This window comes from Crocuta crocuta, unplaced genomic scaffold, assembly GCF_008692635.1.
Source record: "Crocuta crocuta isolate KB4526 unplaced genomic scaffold, BGI_CrCroc_1.0 scaffold636, whole genome shotgun sequence".
NCBI classification, from domain to species: domain Eukaryota; kingdom Metazoa; phylum Chordata; class Mammalia; order Carnivora; family Hyaenidae; genus Crocuta; species Crocuta crocuta.
The window spans coordinates 1,413,816-1,437,265 of record NW_027530380.1 but is presented as its reverse complement, the minus strand read 5'-3'; the positions used below and the strand labels follow the sequence as shown (position 1 = coordinate 1,437,265).

Genomic DNA, 23,450 nt, shown 5'->3' with positions numbered 1-23,450 from the left:
TGAGGTCTTGAGCCCCAGGAACTCTGCTTGGATTAGAGGAACTGGAAGGTGGTATTTCCACCCCTCAAATGCCTGCCCTCCAAAAGCTTCCTTCTATCAAGTGGACTGCATCGGAGAATAAGACACAAAAATCGTAAATGAGCGATTCAGAGTATTTCAACTCTGGAGGAAGGGACTTAGTTTCCCCTCTTTCACCAGGACGTCTGGCTCAGTCTGAGCTGGAAACGTCACCGACAATCTCAGCCGAAACCTCAAGCGGAAAAGCTACTTGGCGGGAGGGCAGGAGCCGCGGCAGCCCGCGGCCCCGTGAGAACCCCGCACGGACAAGCTGTGTCCATGGTCTTCACCTCGGCTGATGCACAGCCACCAAGTATGCGTGGACTGTGGGGCTGAGTGTAAGTTCGTCCCCCACCCCGGGCGACGGAGCGTTCAGACTCACTTCCTCCGGAATGTCCCACTGCAGCCGGGTGGGGTACGGAATGTTCGGGTTGGGGTCGCCCTTGCAGTGCCCATCCTCTGTGTAGCCCAGCTGAAAGGAGTCAGTGGCCAGGACGTACTGTCACAAAGGAAAAGATACACACGTCAAGTCAGAAGGTTACCGCGGTCAATGGCGTTACGTGAAACGAATTTGAAATGACCTCTGGCAGAGACAGATTCTTGCCCTTTACAGAGATATGATGAAGACATAACACGAGCTACTCCCGGGGTGGGCGGCCAGTAGGCTGAGCTCTTCCCACCCTCTGCACAGCCACCTAATGCATCCATTCTTTTTTAAAGAAAAATTTTTTAACATTATTGAGAAACAGAGACAGAGCATAAGCAGGGGAGGGGCAGAGAGAAGGGGAGACACAGAATCCGAAGCAGCTCCAGGCTCTGAGCCATCAGCACAGAGCCCGACACGGGGCTCGAACCCACGAACTGTGAGATCATGACCTAAGCCGAAGTCGGACGCTCAACCGACTGAGCCACCCAGGCGCCCCATAATGCACCCATTCTTATCTCCACTTCAGAGGGGAGAAAAACGGATCCAGGGAGGCTCAGCAGCTTGCAGGCTGGTCAGGAACACAGCCAGGAGTTCAAGCCCCATGTTGGGTGCAGGGATTACCTAAAAATAAAATCTTTATGGGACACCTGGGGGCTCAGTCGGGTGAGCGTCAGACTCTTGATCTCAGCTCAGATCTTGATTTCAGGGTCATGAGTTCAAGCCCCCCGCTGGAGCTAACTTAAAAAATAATAACCATAATCCGCTCTGGAAAACGGTGTAGAGGTTCCTCTAAAAATTAAAAATAGAACTACCCTAAGACCTAGCAACTGTGCTACTAGGTATTTTTCCAAAGGATACAAGTGTGCAGTTTTGAATTCGAAGGGGCACGTGCATCTCAATGTTTATAGCAGACAACAGAGTATGGAAAGAGCCCAAATGTCCATCAACCGACGAATGGATAAAGATAGGGCATTTATTCACAATGAAATATTACTCGGCAGTCAAAAAGAATGAAATCTTGCCATTTGCAACATGGATGGAACTAGAGTGTATTATGCTAAGCAAAACAGGTCAGAAAAAGATAAATATATGATTTCACTCCTATGTGGAATCTGAGAAGCAAAACAGATGAGCACAGGTAAGAGAAGCAAAAATAATATAAAAATAGGGAGGGTACATAAGGCAAAACAAAGAGACTCTTAAACACAGAGAACAAGCTGAGGGTTGCTGGAGGGGTCGGAGCTGGCAGGTGGGCTGACGGGTGGGGGGCAGTAAGGAGGGCACTTGCAGGGAGGGGCACTGGGTGCTCTATGCAGGGGATGAGCCCCTGGATTCTACTCCTAAAATCATTACTGCACTCTATGCTACCTAACTTGGATGTAAACTGTTAAAAAATTAAAATTAAAAAAGATCATCATAAAATAAAATCTTAAAAAGGAAAAAAGACGACAAGTTGGAGTCTGTTTCTAGGAAATGGCCAGAACAGGGAAAGTGACAGAGACAGAAAGTAGATCTGTGGTCGCCAGGGAACGGGGGGCGGGGGAAGGGGTGATGAAAATGCCCTAAAATTAGATAATGATGACGCGTCAACAACCATTTTGTAAACACACAAAACCCAGCGTATTGAAGAAGGTAAATTTTATAGGACGCGAATTATCTCTCCATAAACGATAATAAAAACATTCCTTTAAAGGGGAATCCCAGCACTCAGGGAGCTCCCTAGTGGGGGGCGCAAATACCAAACCAACAAAAAACACAAGCCAAGTCCAGCGGGTGGCCGGGTCAGGGACTCCGCGTGGGGGCCCGTGGAGGTGGCCACACGCACGTGGCACCGGCGTCCATGCATATCTGAGGGAGGGAAGGGGCTGGCCCACTTATGTCTGAGCCGCTCTGTGTCAAAGCCCCCAAAGAGCCCAACTCAATGGAATTCCAGAAATTCAGTGGACAGCAAAGAGGATTCAACTCTGACCTGGTTTGTTCTTAACTGGCTTGGCACGGGCAGACCAGCTCTCGTTTTAATTTGGCCTTGGCCTCCATGACGAGAGAGCAGGTTCGTTCCCGTCCATGCAGGGGGCCCCAGGCCCCCCATCCAGTCCCTCGACCCACAGGCCATTGTGTCAGCACTTTCTACAGGGGCGTCAGGGGGGCTCAGTCACTTAAGTGTCCAACTTCGGCTCAGGTCATGATCTCACGGTTCATGGGTTCAGGCCCTGCGTCGGGCTCTGAGCTGACAGCTCGGAGCCTGGAGCCTGCTTCCAATTCTGTGTCTCCCTCTCTTTGCCCCTCCCCATTCACTCTCTGTGTCTCTCTCTCTCTCTCTCCCTCCCTCTCTCCCTCTCCCCTCCCCCCCCCCAAAAATAAACATTAAAGGGGTGCCTGGGTGGCTCAGTCGGTTAAGTGTCTGACTTCATCTTGGGTCATGATCTCGTGGTCCGTGGGTTCAAGCCCCGTGTCGAGCTCTATGCTGACAGCTCAGTTTGGAACCTGCTTCAGATTCTGTGTCTCCCTCTCTCTCTGCTCCTCCCCCACTCACTCTCTACTTCCCTCTCTCTCAAGAACAAACACTAAATATTTTTAAAAATAAACATTAAAAAAATTTTTTTAATTATTGAAAAACCAACCAACAAACAAAGAACTGGGTCACGCGTGAAGACGCCTTCACAAGTTTACTACGTTACAACTTCAGGTACACAACCGAGCCCCGTGCCCTGTGAAGGGCAGCGAGGTCATCAGCCTGCGGTCACGCGTCTCTCACGGGTGCAGGGACTTCAGGGTCACTTAGTCCGCCCCATTCACTAGAGCAGCAGCAAAGGAAGGACATGGCAGACGACAGTCCGAGCACTCAGTGTGAGTTTGTTTCAATGGGCCCTGTTGCTTTAACAAAAAGCTCCCAAACCAAGATAATCTAGAAGTTCTGGATCAATGCTGCTGTTGACAATCCTAGAGTTTAGCAATGTCTTTAAACAAAAACCATGACGGATGAGTTACGTAAGCAAAACCTTCCTTGGGGGCCCCGGGGTGGCTCAGTTGGTTAAGCAATGACTCTTCATCTCTGCTCAAGTCACGATCCCACGGTTCGCTAACGGCATGGAGCCTGCCTAGGATTCTGTGTCTCCCTCTCTCTCTCTGCCCTCCTCTGCTTGTGCTCTCTCTCTCAAAATAAATAAGTAAACTTTAAAAAGAGTCATTAAAAAAAATGAAAGAAAGCTAAACCTCCCTTCACGGTTCATGCCAACCATGAAAACAGTTCAAATGGTGGAGGGAGAAATGAATTTATTTAAATTTGAAAAAGTGGCAAGGCCAACCCAACACTGCATTTTATTTTGTTATTTTTTTTAATGTTTTATTTACTTTTGAGAGAGAGACAGAAAGCAAGCAGCGGAGGGGCAGAGAGAGAGGGAGACGCAGAATCCGAAGCAGCTCCAGGCTCTGAGCTGTCAGCACAGAGCCCAACGCGGGGATCGAACCCACGAACTGTGAGATCATGACCCGAGCCAAAACCAAGACTGAGCCACCCAGGAGCCCCGTTGAACGAGTTTCTATCTAAGGAACCTGAGCTGAAGGAGATGAAAACACAAAGGGCTTTTGTTGGGCAACTGAACGGGGCCTGCAAGTGCCCACACCTGTTATGAAGCATTGAATCATCAGACAAAAACCACACAATAAAACGCAGCCTGGGCTTCGGATTTGCAGCCAAGGCCACATTCCAGCCGCGAGCACTCACCTCCCAAAGGTGTGCAATGATGGGCGCGTCGGCCCAGGAGTGCTCCGCGTTCATGCCCACCTTCCCGTTTTTGAAGACGATGAATGTGAAAGACTTGTCGAACCACCTGTGGGAAACAAAAATTATATACTTGTTGTATTCTGGATGGGCTCCTCGGCCCCCGGACAAGCTGGCCCCCGGTCCTGAACCTCTGGGGACTGATGATAAGAGAACACATTGGACTCTGAGGTCACTCACTTCTCTGTATTAGACACAGAGATAAGCATCTGCGTGCCGGAGCCGGCAGACTAGAATATGGTATTTCAATGTGAAAGAGCCCACGAGGCGATTGCAAAAGACGGGAGGCCACAGGCCCGCCTGCCCCCATCCTGGGCTGAACCTCATCCCCACCGGCGAGGCAGGCAGGACCTCACTGCACACACAAGGGGAAGGAGGCTCGGAGATCAGCGAGCACAGAAGTGCAGGTCAGCCCCGCCCCCCTCCTCCCCTGCCTGGCCCCAGGCACTGGCAGTCATGCCTGTCACCACCACCATCGTGGGTGGTTATGCACAGAAGGGGAAGAATGTCAAGTCTGCTGCTTAAGCCATGCATGCGCGTGGAAAGAAGAAAGTCAAGAGTCGTGGCTTAAGTTTATTTTTGAGAGAGAGACAGAGAGAATGAGTAGGGGAGGCGTGGAGAGAGAGACAGAGACAGAACCCCAAGCAGGCTCTGAGCTGTCAGTGCAGAACCTGACACGGGGCTCGAACCCACAAACCGTGAGATCCTGACCCGAGTCGAAATCGAGAGTCGGACGCTTAAGGACTGAGCCCCCCGGCGCCCCTTATGAGTTGAGTTTTACGTGAGCCTCCTCCCTAAAGAGGGGAGAGCCTGGAGGCTGGGTGCCAGCCACGTGGGACGTCGCTTCCACGCTCACTACTTCCACAGAAACTAGCGTCGTCCAGGAGGGAAGCCCGTGCATTACCTGTCATAGCACCTGCCGTGCAGGAGGGACTTGGCGTAGCTGTCCATCGATGCCTCCGGGTCTTCCTGTCTGTACCCTTGCTCGGTCTCATCCAGCGTCACGAAGAACGCGGCCTTCTCCACGGCGTCCAGAGACTGCTTATTTTTCCCGCGTCCAAAATAGGCCTGGCGACACTTGGCCCAGGGGACCCTGAAAGAACAGTCAGGGTTTAAGGCTGTAGCAACCTGGTACCATCTCCTGACCCGTGACCTTCAAAATGACAGCGTTTCTCAGTTTGCTAGGAACGGAAGGGGCCTCGCGCACTTTGGACTCTGCGGGAACCGAGTGCCCACAGGTGGCTGTATGGTTCGCAGGCAGGCGCGTCCCTGTCCGCCCACTGCCGAATGTGCGACCAGAACGCAGGCCGGCCTCTGGGCTCGCCTACCTCGGGGCAGGGACGCCGAGAAAGTGCTCCTCGCACCCGCACCAGGGTGCCCACCCCGAGCAGCTCTGGCGAGGAAATCATAGCAAGTGCGTGGCCACCACCTCCTCCCTGTCAACGCTGCCATTCCCACCTTTCAGAGGGGGAAACTGAGGCAGAGATGTGGTCACAGCTGCTCTGTGGCAACAAGAGCTTCAAACCCAGGCTGTCCTGCCGAAGTCCATGTTACTAAGGGCCACGGGACCCCCCCCCCAAAGGACAGGGGCGCCCGTGGCAGTGTCTCACGGAAGTTACATCGAGCCGATGGGACACCCACTCCCTGCGAGGCACCCAGCTGTGGCTGCTCTGCTTGCTCCCGGGCCTCACTCAGACCCTCCTCGGGTCCGTCACCCTCCACGCTTCCAGACCAGGGTCATGAGTCCCATCTTCCGACCTATTCTCTCCCCGAGCCCCCTCCCAAGGCTGCAATGGTCCCGACACGCACCGGCCCACACCAGTGACACCCAGGAGGGCCATTCCGCACCTGGTGCTGCGTGAGGGGCAGGAAGGGGACATGCCACCATACACGCCCAGCGTATACGCCAGGGGCTCGGGGAGGTGAGACAGGGGAGCATCAGGGCTGGGTGCCCACTGAGCCCCGCGAGGGTGGGTGGTCCCGGGCAAGCCCACTCCTCGGAAGCACCTCCGTCCACCGTCCGGCCCAGTGACGCTCACAAGCACCTGGGAGGGAGCTCATTCCCCAGGATGCACTGTCCACCGCTGTTCCTGGCAGCCCTGAAGCCCAAGGATGGCCCAACACCCCCAGGCTTCTGGGACCGAAGCCCACCGCTCAGGCTGCCGGTCCCAGACTCAACTGTCGCCAGGGCCCCTGGACCAGGATGATCTCGTAAGCGTGCCTGGGGTGCCTGGGGTCCCCTTTAACAACCAATCAAGCCCAAATGTAGTTGGGTGCAGAGAACTCTCTCTGCCTTGTGTTCCGGGGTCTCAGATCCCTTGGCAGCTTCCTATGGGGTGGATTGTGCAGTCCGCTCCCTGGACGCCCTGCCGCTTGTCGGGCCCGCTGTCCCCCTCTGCGCGCCTGGGCACTTCCCTTTTCTCACCATTTTGCTGCCCTAATGGCTGTCACGCTGCTGTCAGCCGGTGCTGCTCAACCGGAGACAATACTGCCCCCTGGTGACAGCGAGCAAAGTCCGGGCAGTTTCGTTTGTCACAACTAAGCAGTTGCTACTGGTGTTGGGGGGCGGGCGGCTTGACACCCTCCATGCCCAGGCCCAGCAGCCCCCGCAAGGCACAGGCTCTCCAGCCCAGAGTGTGCAGAGCCAAGGCTGAGACGCTGGGCGCCGTCTGCAAGCTAACTCCCTGAGTGAACACACACGGCAGGAAATCTATCTCCGACGCGGGGGTCTTGGCTTAAACTTGTTCCGTGTCCTGAGTTAAATATGCCCGCAGCCCGCCAAGTGTCCTGGTGCCCGTGCACACCCACCTGCACACAAGCATACACATGCACACGCACACAAACCCACACATGCACACGCACACACAGCCACGGGGACCCGCCAGCGGGGATGGACAAAGACTCTAGGCTCACGCCCTGCCCCCGCTGCCAAGCTCAAGTCGCCCACGGGCCCCCATCCTCTGGCTAAGCCCCAGGGAGGGGAGAGGACCGCAAGGCGCCCCCGCAGCGCCCGGGCGGGCCTGAGCGGGGTCGCAGGGGAGCGTGCACCTGTCTCCCGCGGTGAGGGCCGCCAGGTTCGCCTCCCCGGGCTGGGGCTCCGACGGGTCGTCCAGAATCCTCTGCATCTGCTGCTCGATCTCCCGCGGCTTCAGCAGCCGTCCGTCGTGGTAGAGCCAGACCTTGAAGTAACGGCCTTTGTGGAAGACGACGATGTGCCTGCTGTCCCTGATGTGCTGGATGGTGTCTGAGGCGGGACGCGGGACGGGGACACAAGACCCGGACGCACGAGGTCAGCGGCAGACGAGAAAGGCACCCCACCCCCCACTTCCCTGTGGCCTGGACCCCTCACCCCGTGTCCCCCCACTCGGCTCATCTGTCCATTTCCTGAGAGTCCGTACAGCACCAGAGTGCAGAGAGCCCAGGATCAGGGGGTGACTGGCCCGGCTGCTCCCTCAGCCACTCAGTGGACGCACCAGCGACTCAAGACAGAGGAGGGGTTTCTGCCACAAAACCACGGCACATGTGCAGCCTTTACTTCAAAGTCAGAAATAAGAAGGGGGCGCCTGGGGGGCTCGGTCGGTTAAGCGTCTGACTTGGGCTCAGGTCATGATCTCACAGATCATGGGTTCAAGCCCTGCATCGGGCTCTGTGCTGACACCTCGGAGCCTGGAGCCTGTTTTGGATTCTGTGTATCCCTCTCTCTCTCTGCCCCTCCCCTGCTCGTGCTCTGTGTGAGCTCACACTCTCTCAAAAATAAATAGACATTAAAGAGATAATTATGTTAAAACATGGTGATTAAGACGGAGCTTAATCCTACATGACTGGGGCGCTTGCAGGGAGAGATCAGGACACAGACACACTCAGAGGGACCACAGACAAGGAGCGAGGCCTCGGGAGGGCCGGGCCCTGCCCACGCCTGCACCCCCAGCCTCCAGCCTCCAGGACCAGGAAGCAGTGAATGTGTATTTAAGCTGCACAGTCTGTGGTGTTTTGTGACCACGGCCCTAAGAAACTAATATACTCCGTAACCAACACCTCAAATATACACTTAAAACAACAAAAACAATAAAGGACTTAGAAATAACCAGCAGACGACACCTGAGACCCTGGCGGAGAGAAGTACAGCAGCCCCCCCTTACCCAAGACACCCCAGTGGAGCCGGAAGCCGCAGGGCACACTGAACTCTAAACACACTACCGGTCTCTATTTACACAACTACAACCCCATATTTACACACCTATGATCCCATATTTACACACCTACGATCCCATATTTACACACCTACGATCACGGTAAAGTCTGATTCACGAACAAGACACAGTAGGAAGTTAACAATGACCAATAACAAAACAGGACAAAGGTGATGTACGCTCACAAAGCGTACGTGGACGTGGTCTCCCTCTCTCCCTCCGTCTCTCTCTCCCTCAGAATATCCTGTCTTCGCCCTTCTCCTCGCGATGACGGGAGAAGGTAAAATGACGTGAGGTGAGTGGGAAGGTGTGACACGGGGTTAGGCTGATGTCCCAGAGGACCCTCCGCTTCCGCGCCGCGGCCAGCTGCGGATAACTGAGACCACGGAACGCGACATTACGGATAAGAGGGAGCAAAACCACATGATGCTTCGTTAAAATCACTTTTACAAACACTATTAGGGGTAACTGTTCCAAAATTGCTTTTTGCCGCCTCGGCCGCTTTTCACATAAGTCTGGCCACAGGCCACGGGAGTCCAGAGTGTGGGAGAGACAAGGGCTGACTTTTTAGCCAGAAAGACCACACGCCGGGGGGGGGGGGGCACAGCATGTGTGCTGCTGGAGTGACGTTTCAGAGAAAGCTCTGAATCCCGGGTCCCGGGAAAGCTGAGCCCAGACAGAAGCCCAGCCAGAGGGGGTCGAGGACCCCCATGCCCAGCACCATGGGACAGGTTACTGCCCAGGGCCCACGGTCTGGAAGTACCCGGCTGTCACGGATCAGCTTGGGACCTGATAAACTACCAGCTTCAAAAGCGGCAGTGGGTTCATTAGCATGGCCATGAGGTCTCAGACAGGGTCAGGTTCGTCAGGTGAGAGTGACAGGAATTTCCCCCCCCGCACGGCCACCAGGGGCTCAGGGGCAGCAGGGTCTGAGCCCTGGCTGGTCTGGGACGGTCCCCAGTGATGCCACGTCTCCCTTCCATTCTCAAGGGTGTCCCGGCTTGGACAGGTTCTGTGGCCGCCCCACCCCCCAGGACGGTGGTGGAGTGGGTGGGGGTCCCAGGCCAGGCTGCTCCGAGTGAGCACAAGGCCGTGTGCATCGCTCGTGACCCAGAGCAGGACCCCCCACCCCGGGGGGCCAGATGAAGAGGCGTCCCACCCACACCTAGAGCAAGCTCCCAGTAAGGCCGCCTTCAGCCCAGGAGAAACGCAAGTCTGAGGACAAGTCACACGTCCAGCCAACAGAAGGAAAGTCCCTGAGCCCGAAGCCTCACAACCGCAGGAGGGGTCGGCACGGGTCGCTGCACTGCCGTCCCCCCACATCCGGACAGAACGAGAGTGCTGCTCCCGTGAGAGCCCCACTCACCCGTCTCCTCTCCTGGGATCCGCGAAGTGTTGAACATCCGCTCCCACTGCGCGGAGCACAGCGGGACTGTGGACCCCAGCAGCAGAATCTGCAACAAAAACGGGTTTCAAACAAATAAGAATTCCATGGGGAGGGGAGGCGGAAGAAGGAGCAAATTAAATCCTGAATTTGTGGGGCGCACGGCAGGCTCAGTGGGAAGGGCTGTGCGACTCCTGACCTCGGGGTTGTGAGCTCGAGCCCCATGCTGGGGGCAGAGATTACATAAAAGAATTAAAAAAAAGAAAATCTTAAGGGGCGCCTGGAGGGCTCAGTCAGTTAAGCGTCCAACTTTCATCTCCGGTCATGATCTTGTGGTTCGTGGGTTCGAGCCCCACGTCGGGCTCTGTGCTGACAGCTCAGAGCCTGGAGCTGCTTCGGCTTCTGTGTCTCCCTCTCTCTCGGCCCCTCCCCTGCTCACGCTCTCTCTCCCTCCCTCAAAAATAAACATTAAAATTTTTTTTTAAAAAACAAAGAAAATCTTTAAATGCTGGATTTGTTTTCCAAGCACATAGGACGTTTGACTTAATCTCTTGCAAACTCTGTAAAGAGCAGCCACTCTCTGGGATGCCGACCTTCACCGACCTTCACCACAAGGCTTGCTGGACTGCCCCAGGGCTTCTGGCACCTTCCTTCCCAAGTAACACGTTCTAATCGGTCATTTATAAACTGACACTTCAACCAAAGGTGTATTTAAGAAAGACATGTCGGGGGGGCGCCTAGGTGGCTTGGTCGGTTGATTGTCCTACTTTGACTCAGGTGATGACTCATGGTTGGTGAGTTCCAGCCCCGCGTCAGGCTCTTTGATGTCAGCACGGAGCCTGCTTGGGATTCTCTGTCTTCCTCTCTCTCTGCCCCTCCCCCACTTGTGCTCTATCTCTGTCTCTCTCAAAATAAATAAATGTAAAAAGGAAGGAAGGGGGGAAGGGAAGGGAAGGATGGGGCACCTGGCTGGCCCACACTTAAGTGTCCGACCCTCGCTCTCAGCTCAGGTCTTGTTCTCAGGGTCTTGAGTTCAAGCTGCTGCATTGGGCTCCCTTCCCTGCGGGACCCTGTAGAAGGAAGGAATGTCTTGCTCCTCTTGACTAATACACCAGCTACACTGATTTCCTCTGAAAGTAAACACGAGTTTCTTCCAGGGGCTGGCTGATTACAGGACTAAAGGAACAGACGTATAAAAATCCATTTAGGAAACACGCGGAGAATCAAGTCTCAAAATAACTACACAGAGTGCAAGAAAAGTGAGAGACAGAGATAGAGCACAATCTCTGTCTCTGTGTGCTCTCTCTAGAGCACTGTGTGATTCCATTTGCACAAAGCTTTGGAAAATGCAAGCAATCTAAAGTGACAGGAGGCAGATGGCAGTTACCTGGCAGGTGACAGAGAGGCTCAGCGAGAGCACAGGCCCCCAGGGGAAGTCTGGGGGTGACAGCTTCAGGGGTACATTATATATAAACATATCAGCACGCATCCAACTGTATGCCTCACGCAAGTGCACCACATCACAAAGCCGCTTAAAAACAAATTTTTAGGGGCATCCGGGGGGTGCTCAGTCGGTTTAGCGTCTGACTTCGGCTCGGATCATAGTCTCATGGTTTGTGGGTTCAAGCCCCATGTCGGGCTCTGCTGACAGCTCAGCACCTGCAGCTGCTTCAGATTCTGTGTCTCCCTCTCTCTCTGCCCCTCCCCTGCTCATGCTGCCTCTCTCTCAAAAATAAACAGTAAAAAAAAATGTTCTTTTAAGAGTGGCTCAGTCTTGGGGCGCCTGGGTGGCTTAGTCGGTTAAGCATCCGACTTTCGCTTAGGTCATGATCTCGCGGTTCGTGGGTTCGAGCCCCGCGTCGGGCTCTGTGCTGACTGCCAGCTCAGAGCCTGGAGCCTGTTTCAGCCTGTGACTCCCTCTCTCTCTGACCCTCCCCTGCTCACGCTGTCTCTCTCTCTCTCTCCTAGAAATAAATAAAACATATAAAAAAATTAAAAAAAAAAAAAAAGAATGGCTCAGTCTGTTGAGCCTCCGACTCTTGATTTCAGCGCAGGTCATGAACTCACAGTTTGTGAGATCGAGCCCCACACCAGGCTCTGTGCTGACAGCTCAGGGCCTGGAGCTGCTTCAGATTCTCTCTGTCCCTCCCCAGCGAGCGCACACGCTTTCTCTCTCAAAATAAAAATAAACATAAAAAAAAAGAGAAAGAAAAGAGACTCTCAGCGTGCAGTCTGCCCGCGTACCGGCTTGATCTCCTCTCTGTCCAGTTTCCACCTGTAGAGCAGGATGGCGTGGATGGCGTTGCCCGCTCTCGCCGCCTGCATCCGCGTCGGTAACACGTACAGCAAGTCCTGCAAAGGCGAACGCGTGTCGGCACAGAGCGCGTGGGAGACGGCAGACTCACGCGCGCGCGAGGGCATCTGCACACGGACAGAACTCTCGCACGCCTGCGCAGTCCCACCTGCTCGGAGAAAATAAACTGAGACTCTGCTTCCTACGCTTGGCCACTTTTCCTTTACATTCCACGGGAAAACCAAAGGAAAGGGTGGGGCAGGGAGAAAGGCGAAGAATGAGGTTGGCCAGGTAGTACAGGTGGTTAAGGCCAGTTCTCGAAACCCACTGCGGGGAGCGGCTTCTCACAAAAGACGGCAGGTACCTTCCCAGGCCGACAATGTCTCAGAAGACAAGAAGAAACCCCCGCAAGACCTGGAAATGACACACGGCACTCGGTCTCCGGGCGCCTTAGGCAGCGAGGAAGGCAGGCGGGCTCCTGGCCAGCGGGTCACTAAGCGCGGCGGGCGGGCGGGGACACGGGCCCTCGGGCCACTACGGCACACACACCCTGATGCCCAGGGGTGACAGCAGGGGAGGGCGCGGGCCCGAGAGCATCTCTGCCGTCCCGATTTCTCCGCGGGGGCTCGGGCCAAACACAGAGCCGTGACGCAGCTTTGGGGCGTGGAGAGCAGGCGGCGGGCGCGGCCGGAAGCCCAGGGCCAGCGGGACCGGGGCCCCCCGGGCACTCACCATGGCGTAGTAGTTGCTGTTCACCATCAGCGGCCCCCGTCCCCGCAGGTAGATGTACTCTTCCCACCAGTCGCTCACCTGCGGGCGCAGACGGGACAGACCACTGGTGAGCTGAGCAGGGGTGACACAGGCTGGCGGGCCCCCGGGGTGCTCCGGCCACACTGCTCTATGTCGAAGTGTGTGTGCACGCGTGTGTGTGCACGCGGGAGCCTCAGTGCCTGTGTGAGCTGCACACCCTCGTGGCCAGCGCCTGATCAAAACAGAACGCGACCCTCCGCCCCGCCCCCGCCCGCCAGCCCCTACTCCCAGCCTCGCCGTCTGATCTGCCTGGTGACAGTTACTGCCTCCTCCTCCTCCACACCCCACCTCGGGTCGCCCGCCTCGGGGCTCACACGGGGAAGCCCGGCTGGTGTGTTTCCGTACGAGAAAATTCCCATCAGGAAGAACGGCGTGCATGCACACTTACGTAATTCGTCGCCCACCAGGATTTTAACTTCAGATACCACTGCAGTCTGGGTCCCAGGCTGACGGCAAAATCTTGTGCGAGGACCGTCATCCGTTTAAAGTCGGATTCCTTCATAAGCGGCTTCACCGATTCCAGGTACTATGGTTAACGAAAAGCACGCGAGCCAAGTTAAAATGCACAGGCCCCTTATCTGGGCCTTACAAAAAACCGTAAACAGATTTAAAAGATTTAAGAATCTTCCCCAAGTGGGGCGCCCAGCTGGCGCAAGCAGTAGAGCGTGCGGCTCTTGAGCTCGGGGTTGTGAGTTCGAGCCCCGTTGCTGGGTGCAGAGATTAAAAATAAAATCTTGGGGAGCCTGGGTGGCTCAGTCGGTTAAGCCTCCGCTTTCGGCTCAGGTTATGATCTCACAGTTGGTGAGTTCGAGCCCCGCGTTGGACTGTGTGCTGACAGCTCAGAGCCCAGAATCTGCTTTGGACTCTGTCTCCCTCTCTCTGCCCCTCCCCCACTCGCACAAGCTCGCTCGCTCGCTCTCAAAAATAAACATTAAAAAAATTTTTTAAAAAGCACCTAACGCGTGCTGATACATTAGAAAGGAAAAGATCTTCTACAGCAGCCAGACAAGCCCATGACCCAATGACAGTAAATTAACCGGGTCACAAACCACAATCCCAGGGTGCCTGCACCTTGGAGCGACTGTCACAGAGCTGAAGCCACACCTACCCTGGTCACGGTGTCCTGCACCGCGGGGACCGGCAGTCGCGGCAGGGACGTCTGAAAGCTGTACAACATGGGCTTGCGGCCTGAAAAGACCTTGACCATGCCCTTCAAAACAAAAGGTTGTTTTAAAACGTGAGACCGTGTTATAGATGTGAAACCAGCGCTCAAGCACAGACGACTTGCTGACGATTTGCCGACGGTCTGCGGTGGCCTGTACCCCCTCCGGTCCGCGGTCCACCCCTCTGACCCACCCCCACGTGCACAGGGGACCCCAAACAAAACCCAGACTGACGGGAGCCCAAGTGTGACAGAAGCTGCGAGCACCCCAGCCAGGACCCTTCTCGGGCACCCGGATTCCGCCTTCTGACTGCGCCCCTGCACGGGGCCCTCCGTTCGGGACTGGCTCAAAGCTCTGGCTGCAGTGACAAGGGGCTGAGCTGAGAAGCCTGGGCTCGAACCAACCCCAGCAGCAGCGCAGCCCCCCAACCCCACCGCCAAGCCCAGCGGATGGCGCACATTTGCCTATTGCCCTCTATCTAAACTCGCCGTCATAACTAGTCTCCTCCTGCGGACCAGACCTCCAAGGAGTTTCTAGGGCTCGCAGGGGGGGTGGCTGGGACTCAAGTAGCCGTGACCGGGCACGGGGAATGCCATTTGGCCTTATTCTGTCAAGTGTGGGCAGGTCTCCAACTCTCTTCTGGGTGTTAATCTCTGCTTCTCTGGAAATCAGAAATCTCCCAGCCACGCGGGCGCAGGAAGTCGGTTGGGAGGAGAGCAAAGCCCATGGGTGTGGGGGGGCCTGGGGGCGGGGGTGCCTGTCACAGCAGCCCCCGGGGTGTGGAGCTCAGCCGTCACGGGTGAAATGGGACAAACATCCACTGGCGCTATGGGCCCGGGAGAGCAGGCAAAACCCGCCTGCGGTGAAGGGTGCACAAGGGAGACCGGCTGGACGGGCTGGCGACCGGAGCCACTCAGAAGAGCTTCAAGGCAGCGGACGGGCGTCACGTTGCTTTGATGGATGACCTGATGGCAAGCCTGGCACACGCTAATATGCCACATTCAGAACTCACGGACTCTGTCTCCGGCCACACTCATGAATCACAGTGAGCAATGCCCCCGGCAGCACGGAGAGGCCGACTTCCAGGTCAGCTGGCCAAGCGTGGACGGGGAGGGATCCCACGGGGACGCTCCTTTCAAATACAAGCCGCTTGCACGACGTCAGTGCGGCGAGCCAGCCACGGAAGGACCAGCACCGCGGCGAAGGGGGTGGCGGCTGCCCGGCCGGGGCACTGCCCTCCTGCTGCACTGTGAGCCTAAGCCTTTGCTAAGGGGGTGGATCTCATTCACAGGCTCTCTCCGCCGGGGAAAAACGGGGTGGGGCGCGAGGGGACTGCGGGAGCTGAGGCTGTGGCCCGGCGACTGGTCACAGGTCGCAGTCGCTCGCATCCCTCCAGACACGGGCAGCCGGGCACGTGGCCAGACAGCTACAGCCTGTCACACACCAAACGTGCCCCGTAGAAGAGCTTAAGAAAAAACAAAAAAACACCAGGGGCGCCTGGGTGGCCCAGTCGGTTAAGGTCTGACTTCGGCTCAGGTCATGATCTCGCGGTTCGTGGGTTCGAGCCCCGCGTCGGGCTCTGTGCTGACAGCTCGGAGCCTGGAGCCTGTTTCAGATTCTGTCTCTCCCTCTCTCTCTGCCCTTCCCCGCTCACGCTCTGTCTCGCTCGCTCAAAAATGAACATTAAAAACCAAAATCCACACAAGTCAGGCAACGCGTGCGAGGCGGCCTCAGTTACCATCCAGATCTTGGTGGCGCGGCTCGTCCTGCCGTGCTGCGCGAACATCCAGCCGTGGTAGGAGAGCAGCACCTTGAGGGAGTAGCGCATGGTGATGATGAGGGCCACCCACAGCCCCGTGCCGAACAGGAGGCCACTGACCACGTTCTTCGTCTGGCTGGACATGTAGCCGCTGCGGAGGCGACACAAGCCGAGAGAGCGTCACGCGCTGCCGGCCGGGGCGGCCTGCCCTGGACCCGAGACCCTGGACCCCGGACCAAAGGGGAGACACTCGAGGGGGAGCCTGGGTGGCTCTGTCGGTTACGCGTTCCACCTCACGGTCCGCGAGTTTGATCCCCACGTCGGGCTCCGCGCGGACAGCGTGGAGCCTGCTTGGGATTCTCTGTCTCCCTCTCTCTCAGTCCCTCCCCCATTTGTGTGCGCGCTCTCTCTCTCTCTCTCTCCCAGAATAAATAAACTTAAATAAATGAATAAAAAAAGAGAGGGGTGACGCTAGATTCACTGTGTGTCGGCCCAACTCTCAAAAGGCTCCGGCGTCCTTCTCCCGTCCGCTGTGCTGGGTCTCAAGAGAAACGGAGGCCACTGCGCTCTCAGGGAAAACGCACGATGCCCGCCAGGGTCTGGGGACAGTGACGGGCATGTGCGAGGCAGTGGCCTGCCCACGATGAAACCCACGCCCCACGTCCACCTGCACCTCGCCATTAGCTGTAAGATGCTGAGATCATTTGGGAAAACTATTACTTTAACTGTCGAGATCAAAAGAGCTCGTTTTGGACGTAGGCAGGAGTACTTACCATGAAAGAACCAAGTAAACTGATCGTGCAAAGTGATCATTTAAATTTTTGCTTTTTATGGGTTTTTTTTTAATTTATTTCTGAGAGAGAGAGAGAGAGAGAGAGCGCACAAGCAGGGCAGGGACAGAGAGAGGAGACAGACAGACAGAAGCAGGCTCCAGGCCCTGAGCTGTCAGCACAGAGCCCGACGTGGGGCTCAAACTCACAAACTGAGATCATGACCTGAGCTGAAGGTGGATGCTTAACCGACTGAGCCACCCAGGCGCCCCTCATTTAAATAATAAACCTAAAGAAAGGAAACGTTTTTGTTTGCTAGGGAAAGGGATCTACTTATTGTACGGTAAAGATGAGACTTTAAAAATGAGTAGAAACGTAACTATTTCTACATCTTTGTGGCATTCAGTTTTAGTTGCTTCTCAAAAACCACAACCTAGTTATAAAATAAAAAGGATTTAAATAACAAACACTGGGGCGCTGGGGTGGCTCAGTTGGTTAAGAGTCCTACCCTCGATTTCGCAGAGATCAAGCCTCGCATCGGGCTCTGCGCTGCCGGCACGGAGCCTGCTTGGGATTCTCTCTCCCTCCCTCTCTCTCTGCCCTTCCCCCGCTCGCGCTTTCTCTCTTGCTCTCAAAGTAAATAAGTGACAGATGTTGGCAAGGACTCAGAGAAAGGGGAAGCCTTGTGTCGTGGTGCCGCAGCCACCGTGGAAAACAGTGTGGAGCTTCTTCAAAAACACTACAAACAGCTACCATATGATCCAGCAATTCTAGCTCGAGTGTTTATCGGAAGGGAACAAAGCCACTATCTTGAAAGGACATCTGCATCCCCACGTTCACTTCGGCATTATCTACAACCGGCGGAGTGTCCACCAGCAGGTGAATGGCTGCAGAGGTGGGGTACAAGCAGAACGGAAGATTGTGCTGGAAGACCCTGCCGGCTGTGACAGCCACGGACCCAGAGGGCACGATGCCACGGAAAGAAGTCAGACAAAGGAAGACAAATACGATTTGATCTCACTTACATGTGGAATACAAATAAATAAATAAGTAAATAAACATATAAATCCAAACCACAGACAGACAACAGACAGTAGTTGCCAGAGGCAGGGGATGTGGGCAAAACAGGGGAAAGTGTTAAAACATACAAACTTCTGGCTACGAGACAAGGAAGTCCCAGGGAGCGTGCTGACTAGAGTTAAGAATACACACTGTAGATTTAAATGCTGCTGGGAGGGACCTGGGATCTCAACGGGTTGGGAACCCGACTTCGGCTCAGGTCATGATCTCACCGCTCGTGGGTTCGAGCCTCACGTCGGGCTCTGTGCTGACAGCTCAGAGCCTGGAGCTGCTTCCGATTCTGTGTCTCCCTCTCTCTCTGGCCTTCCCTGCTCCTGTGCAGGCATGTGTGTGCTCTCTCTCTCTCTCAAAAATAAACATTAAAAAATAAATGATTTGAGGAGGCGCCTGGGTGCCTCAGTCAGTTAAGTGTCCAGCCTTGGCTCAGGTCATGATGTCACAGTTCATGGGTTCGAGCCCCGCATCAGGCTCTGCACTGACATCATGGAACCTACTTGGGGTTCTCTCTCTCTCTCCCTCTCTCTCTGCCCCTCCCCTGCTCACATGCACGCGTGCTCTCTCTCAAAATAAATAAACTTAAAAAAAAAAAACTGCTGGTAGACTAGATCATAAAAGCTCTCTTCACAAGAAAAAAAAACTTGCACCTATATGTGGAGATGAATTTAGCCAGGCTTGTGGGAATCACTTAAAGCTATATAAAACTTCTGTCAAATCATAATGTTACGTACCTAAAACCAACGTGACGTGATTATGGCAATTACATCTCGTCTTTCAAAATTGTTTAAGAGTGCTTCCAATTCTTAACACAACCAATGTACATAACCTAAAGTTATTTGCAATCTTTAAAAACCGCCAAGTTACACCTTATCATACTTCAGTAACATCAAAACTAATGATCTTTAAGGTAAAATACTTTTCCTCCAAAACCTGTGTCTCTAGGGGCACCTGGGTGGCTCAGTCGGTTAAGCGTCCGACTTCGACTCAGGTCATGATCTCAGTTAGTAGGTTCGAGCCCCACATCGGGCTCTGTGCTGACAGCTCAGAGCCTGGATCTGCTTCAGATTCTGTGTCTCCCTCTGTCTCCGCACCTCCCTCACTCACACTCTGTCTCTCTCTCAAAAATAAATAAACATTTAAAAAAAAAAATCTTCCGAAACTCCCAGGGCCGGACAAACGCAGAGCAAACCCCACACAGCCATCTGCGCTTATGAAAACAGCCACCCAGGACCGTCGGAGATGCTCTCCAGGAAGATGGTTCCAGAATGCTCCTCAAGCCTGGGAGACGCTGGCCCTTAACCTGGTCTTTCCAAATCTGGGCCAGGGACGGCCCAGTTCACCGCAATTGGTTTAGAGGGAACAAAGAAACAAATCATATAAAGATCCAGATTATGAAGGGCTTTAAATAGCCAACACTCCTAAATATAACCCAGCGTTAAGAGACCACACCAGAGAGTAAATTAAAAATCTGTGTTAAACCCCCAGCAGCCTGAAAAGTCTGTAGAAATAACATTACTTGGCGGGGCTTGGGGGGGGGGGGTGTTGTGCTGGCTGCAGGGGTCCGGCCTACGCACGCTTCTCCTGAAATGCCGGCATTTTTCTTCTAGGCTCTGCAGACGCTTATAAAGGCACCAGCCGGCATTCATGAGGTCGCTTTGAGGCCATGAGCGACTCGGCTGGACTCTGGGCTTTGAATATAAGGGTTCAGGAGCAAGGGGCGCCTGCTCAAGGCAAAACAAGACCATGCTTTTAAATTACAACCACGGAAGTACTGCTTCAGGGTGATCGCAATCCAATTCAGTCCCGAGCTGGGGGGGTGTTCCCTCGAGTCACACCCGCCGGTCTATTCCTTTCTGTAGGACTGAGATGAAATCCAAACAGCCAGCAAGGGGCCGCTTTATCAAACGGCCCTGCGTTCATCTGCTCGGCTCAGGCCGGCCCCCCCACTACAGAGATGGCCCGGGAAACGCGAGGACACCCTGGGCGGCCCTCTCCTCCGTCACAGCAGTTCCCACCGTCCACACGCACCCTCTGGCTCGAGAAACAAAGCCCAGCAATGGAACAAGGACTTTGGGGCCCGTTATTTCTCTAGTAAGAGACCCAAAAGGTTTGTCGGTGTAAACAAGCAAGAGAGAAATAGGATTGGAGGTCTGGTACGGAACAGCCACGGCAGCATCGGAGGTATGGGAGCCTCTCCAACCTGAAAACAGGGGCACCCGGGGGGCTCAGTCAGTTGAGCAACTGACTTCAGCTCAGGTCATGAGGTTCAAGTCTAGCGTCGGGCTCTGTGCTGGCAGCCAGCTCAGAGCCTGGAGCCTGCTTCAGATTGTGTCTCCCTCTCTCTCTGTCCCTCCCTCTCTCTCTCTCTCTAACTATTAAAAAAATTTTTTAATAAAAAAAATCACTAACAAAAATCGCTAACTTCCTAGAGGATTTGAGATCCGAAACGGGTACTTACGTAGTGTCAAGGGTCCGATTGATTTTCGCAATGATTCCCAGCGAGGGGTCGATCTTGGCGTACATGGTTGACATCACGCCCACCACCACGATGAGCCAACTGGAGGGGCTTGCCGGGTACACGCCAGTGATGATTCCATTCTAGAAACAGAGCATGCTCCGTGAGCAGGTCCCGCCCACAAAATCCACGGCCCCTGGTAGCGAGGGGAGTGGGATGACGGGCAGTGGGAAGGAGGCGTTTGCAGCATGTGGTGGCTACGTGACCACCCTGTCACTACTGGAAATCTTCCCCAGAGCCTCCAGTCCCTTCGCTCCCTCTGCTTCTGAACCAAATCCCTCCCTGGATCAGATTCCCTGAATGTGACCCCAGGATGTTAGAATCACCCCGAGGCACCAGGTCAACGTTGATTCCGCGATCTCCACCCAGGCTGGTTCTTGACACCCACGAGGTAAGGATGTCACTGAGCCGACACCACTCCTGATGCTCCTGAATCAAGGGGCTGCTCAACCCTCAAGTATTTCCAAGACACCTCACTCCATGTTGCGAATTTGCTGAACGATCCTTCAGCCAACTCCCCGCCCCCCCCCGCCCACTACCATTAAAAGTAGCAAAAAAACCAGAAAAAGCAGCAGAGGGGGGAAGGCAGATAGCAACAAAATTTTGGAAACCAGATAAGCAACGTGGCTCCTCATTCTCTTTATTTTTGTGTTTGTTCCAAAACTTCTAATTAAAAACAAAAGTCTCACGAAGCCATCTTAATCAGAGATTACTCTGACCAAGACAATGGATTTAAAAACTCTCAAAGCCTNACCCCGCATCCTCCATGCTGGTCCCACCGGATTCCCCACTGCCGACAGGTGGAGGGAAAGAGATTTTAAACAGAGTGGGGGTCCTTTTGGTGTTCTCTGAAATAAGTGTTTTTAAGGCAAATAAATGCATATATTACATTACAATACAATGGGAGGCGGGGGGCACCTGAGTGGCTCAGTCAGTTAAACATCCAACTTTGGCTCCTGGCCTGGATCTCAGTTCGTGAGTTTGAGCCCCGAGTCAGGCTTGTTGCTGACAGCGTGGAGCCGGCTTTGGATCCTCCCTCTGTCCCTTCCCCACTGTACTCTCTCTCAAAAATAAATTTTAAAAAATTTGGTTTTTATTTATTTCTGAGAGAGAGAGAGACAGTGTGAGCAGGGGAGGGTCAGAGAGAGAGAGAGAGAGAGAGACAGTGTGAGCAGGGGAGGGTCAGAGAGAGAGAGAGAGAGAGAGAGAGACAGTGTGAGCAGGGGAAGGTCAGAGAGAGAGAGAGATACAGAATCTGAATCAGGCTCCGGGCTCTGACCTGTCAGCACAGAGCCCGACGCGGGGCTCGAACCCACGAACCGTGAGATCATGACCTGAGCCAACGTCGGACGCTTAACTGAGCCACCCAGGCGCTCCGTAAAAAAAAATTTTTAACAAATAAATAAAATAGAGGCAGGAAGGGTCTAGATGGAAGGTCTCCCGCTCACCCACCCTCCCCTGCCGCGCCCCTTGCTCGGAGCCGCATGCTCCTGGGACAGGCCCCTTGGTCGGGCTCGGCTGCGCACTGTTCAAACTCCGTATCTGCTGGTCTTGCCCCTTAGCTGCCCTGCCAGGTCTCTGAGACCAGAGCACACGTGCACTCGGCCGCAGAGACCGGTGGCCACAGCTCTGCCCCAGCTTTCCCTTCTCTTGGATTTGAGGGTAAAGAAGGGGCTGCTCTGGGCAAGGTCGGGCGCCAAAGCGCGCTGTCCCCTCTAGGCGGCGCCCTCTTCTGCCGCGGTGTCACCCGGGCTGGTGTGTGACCTGGAGCCCCCTGGCTGTGCCCCAGGCACCTGTCCAGCAAGGCTGGTTCTCCGGGGCCCACCCACCTTCTCTGAGGTCACCGCTCTCACCTACTTGGGTTCTGGCCCTTTCTCAACAGGCCTGCGCTGAGCCTCACCCTCCGAAAAGGAAACTGGAAAATCAATACAGTTACCCATTTCCTTCATTCCTGCTGGGAGGGGAACCTGACGAATCTGCCTCCCGTCTGAATGAATTTTTTCCAAACGTGCATTTTATTCCTTCTGTGATTTTCAAAACCAATTGAATTTACAAGCGAAAGGAAAACAAGGTTTGTGGTTAATTAAACACGGTGAATACATTTCCACTTTTTCAGGTAAACAGGATTGAGAGCATTTGAAGTTAGCTATATTTGACTTTCCGGGCGCCTATTTCAATGTTTGGTTAACTTTTTTATTACTTATTTATTTATTTATTTAAATTTTTAATGTTTATTTATTATAGAGACAGAGAGAAACAGAGCACGAGTGGGAGAGGGGCAGAGAGAGGAAGACACAGAATCCGAAGCAGGCTCCAGGCTCCGAGCTGTCAGCACGGGGCCCAGTGTAGGGCTCGAACTCCCGAGCTGTGAGATCAGGACCTGAGCCCAAGTTGAACGCTCAACCGACTAAGCCACCCAAGCACCCCAATGTTTGGCTAATTTTATCAGCGAGGTACCAGTTAGATAAATTCATTGCAATTCATGCAGCTGGGAAACAACCCTTCTTCTACAAGGTGTAAAGGGTTCTGGACTCCGAGCCGGAGACACGGATGAGAGTCTTTCCTCTGCTTCTCCGAGCAGGTCACTTACCTTCTCTGAGCCGCAGCTCACCCGCCCAATCCCCCTGCCCGCCTTCCAGAACATTCGGGAAGCCGGTGAGAGTGTTTCACAAGGACAGAAAAATCAATTACGTGCCAATCACCGCCCGACACGCTTCCGCCTCAACGGCACCCGGAGGCATTTTCTCTAATACGAACACGGGCGGCGTGCAGATCTAAACAGGTATCAGCTAACCTTGAATCTGATGAACTTCTTTTTCCAGGAATGAAGTCCAGACAGGTAGATCTGCTTGAGGGCCTCGTGGCTCAGCCGCAGGTCGATCCCATCTGGGGTGACTGTGAACTGGAAGGCCACGGCTTGGTGGGCTTCTGCCATCTTCGGTGTTGCCCTAGGAAGAGGGGAGAGTGTCACCGGCCAGCATCCCACCAGGTGTAAGAAACCCCTTCCACAGCCCTGTGGCTCGTTCCCTAGCCACCTAACAACACACTTCATATTCCATTAAGAGATCCAATTCTGGGATTCCCAGCCCACCCCTCCCCTGCCTGTCGGCACTAGACACTCGACCTACCTCTACTCAGAGGCTGGGGGGGGGGTGGGGGGGGGCCCCTCCCACCCGGAACCCCCCACCCCTGGCCCCCACCTGGGGCCATCCCATGGAACCGCC

The 23,450-nt window shown here is 54.6% G+C and overlaps 1 protein-coding gene across 2 annotated transcripts in view; it reads right to left on the bottom strand.

The window, feature by feature from the left end:
- Positions 1–23,174, bottom strand: part of CPT1A (carnitine palmitoyltransferase 1A) — a 35,703-nt gene extending 12,529 nt beyond the window's left edge. For both annotated transcript variants that reach the window (XM_077766520.1, XM_077766521.1), the window contains exons 1-12: positions 23,021–23,174; positions 20,170–20,309; positions 15,844–16,015; positions 14,051–14,152; positions 13,331–13,468; positions 12,865–12,942; positions 12,084–12,191; positions 9,822–9,909; positions 7,314–7,509; positions 5,170–5,358; positions 4,209–4,314; positions 440–556 (exon numbers count right to left, since the gene is read on the bottom strand). In XM_077766520.1, coding sequence (XP_077622646.1) covers positions 440–556; positions 4,209–4,314; positions 5,170–5,358; positions 7,314–7,509; positions 9,822–9,909; positions 12,084–12,191; positions 12,865–12,942; positions 13,331–13,468; positions 14,051–14,152; positions 15,844–16,015; positions 20,170–20,309; positions 23,021–23,161 — 1,575 coding nt within the window. In that variant the 5' untranslated portion in view covers positions 23,162–23,174. The remainder of the gene's footprint in view (positions 1–439; positions 557–4,208; positions 4,315–5,169; positions 5,359–7,313; positions 7,510–9,821; positions 9,910–12,083; positions 12,192–12,864; positions 12,943–13,330; positions 13,469–14,050; positions 14,153–15,843; positions 16,016–20,169; positions 20,310–23,020) is intronic.
- Positions 23,175–23,450: the final 276 nt, after the last annotated feature.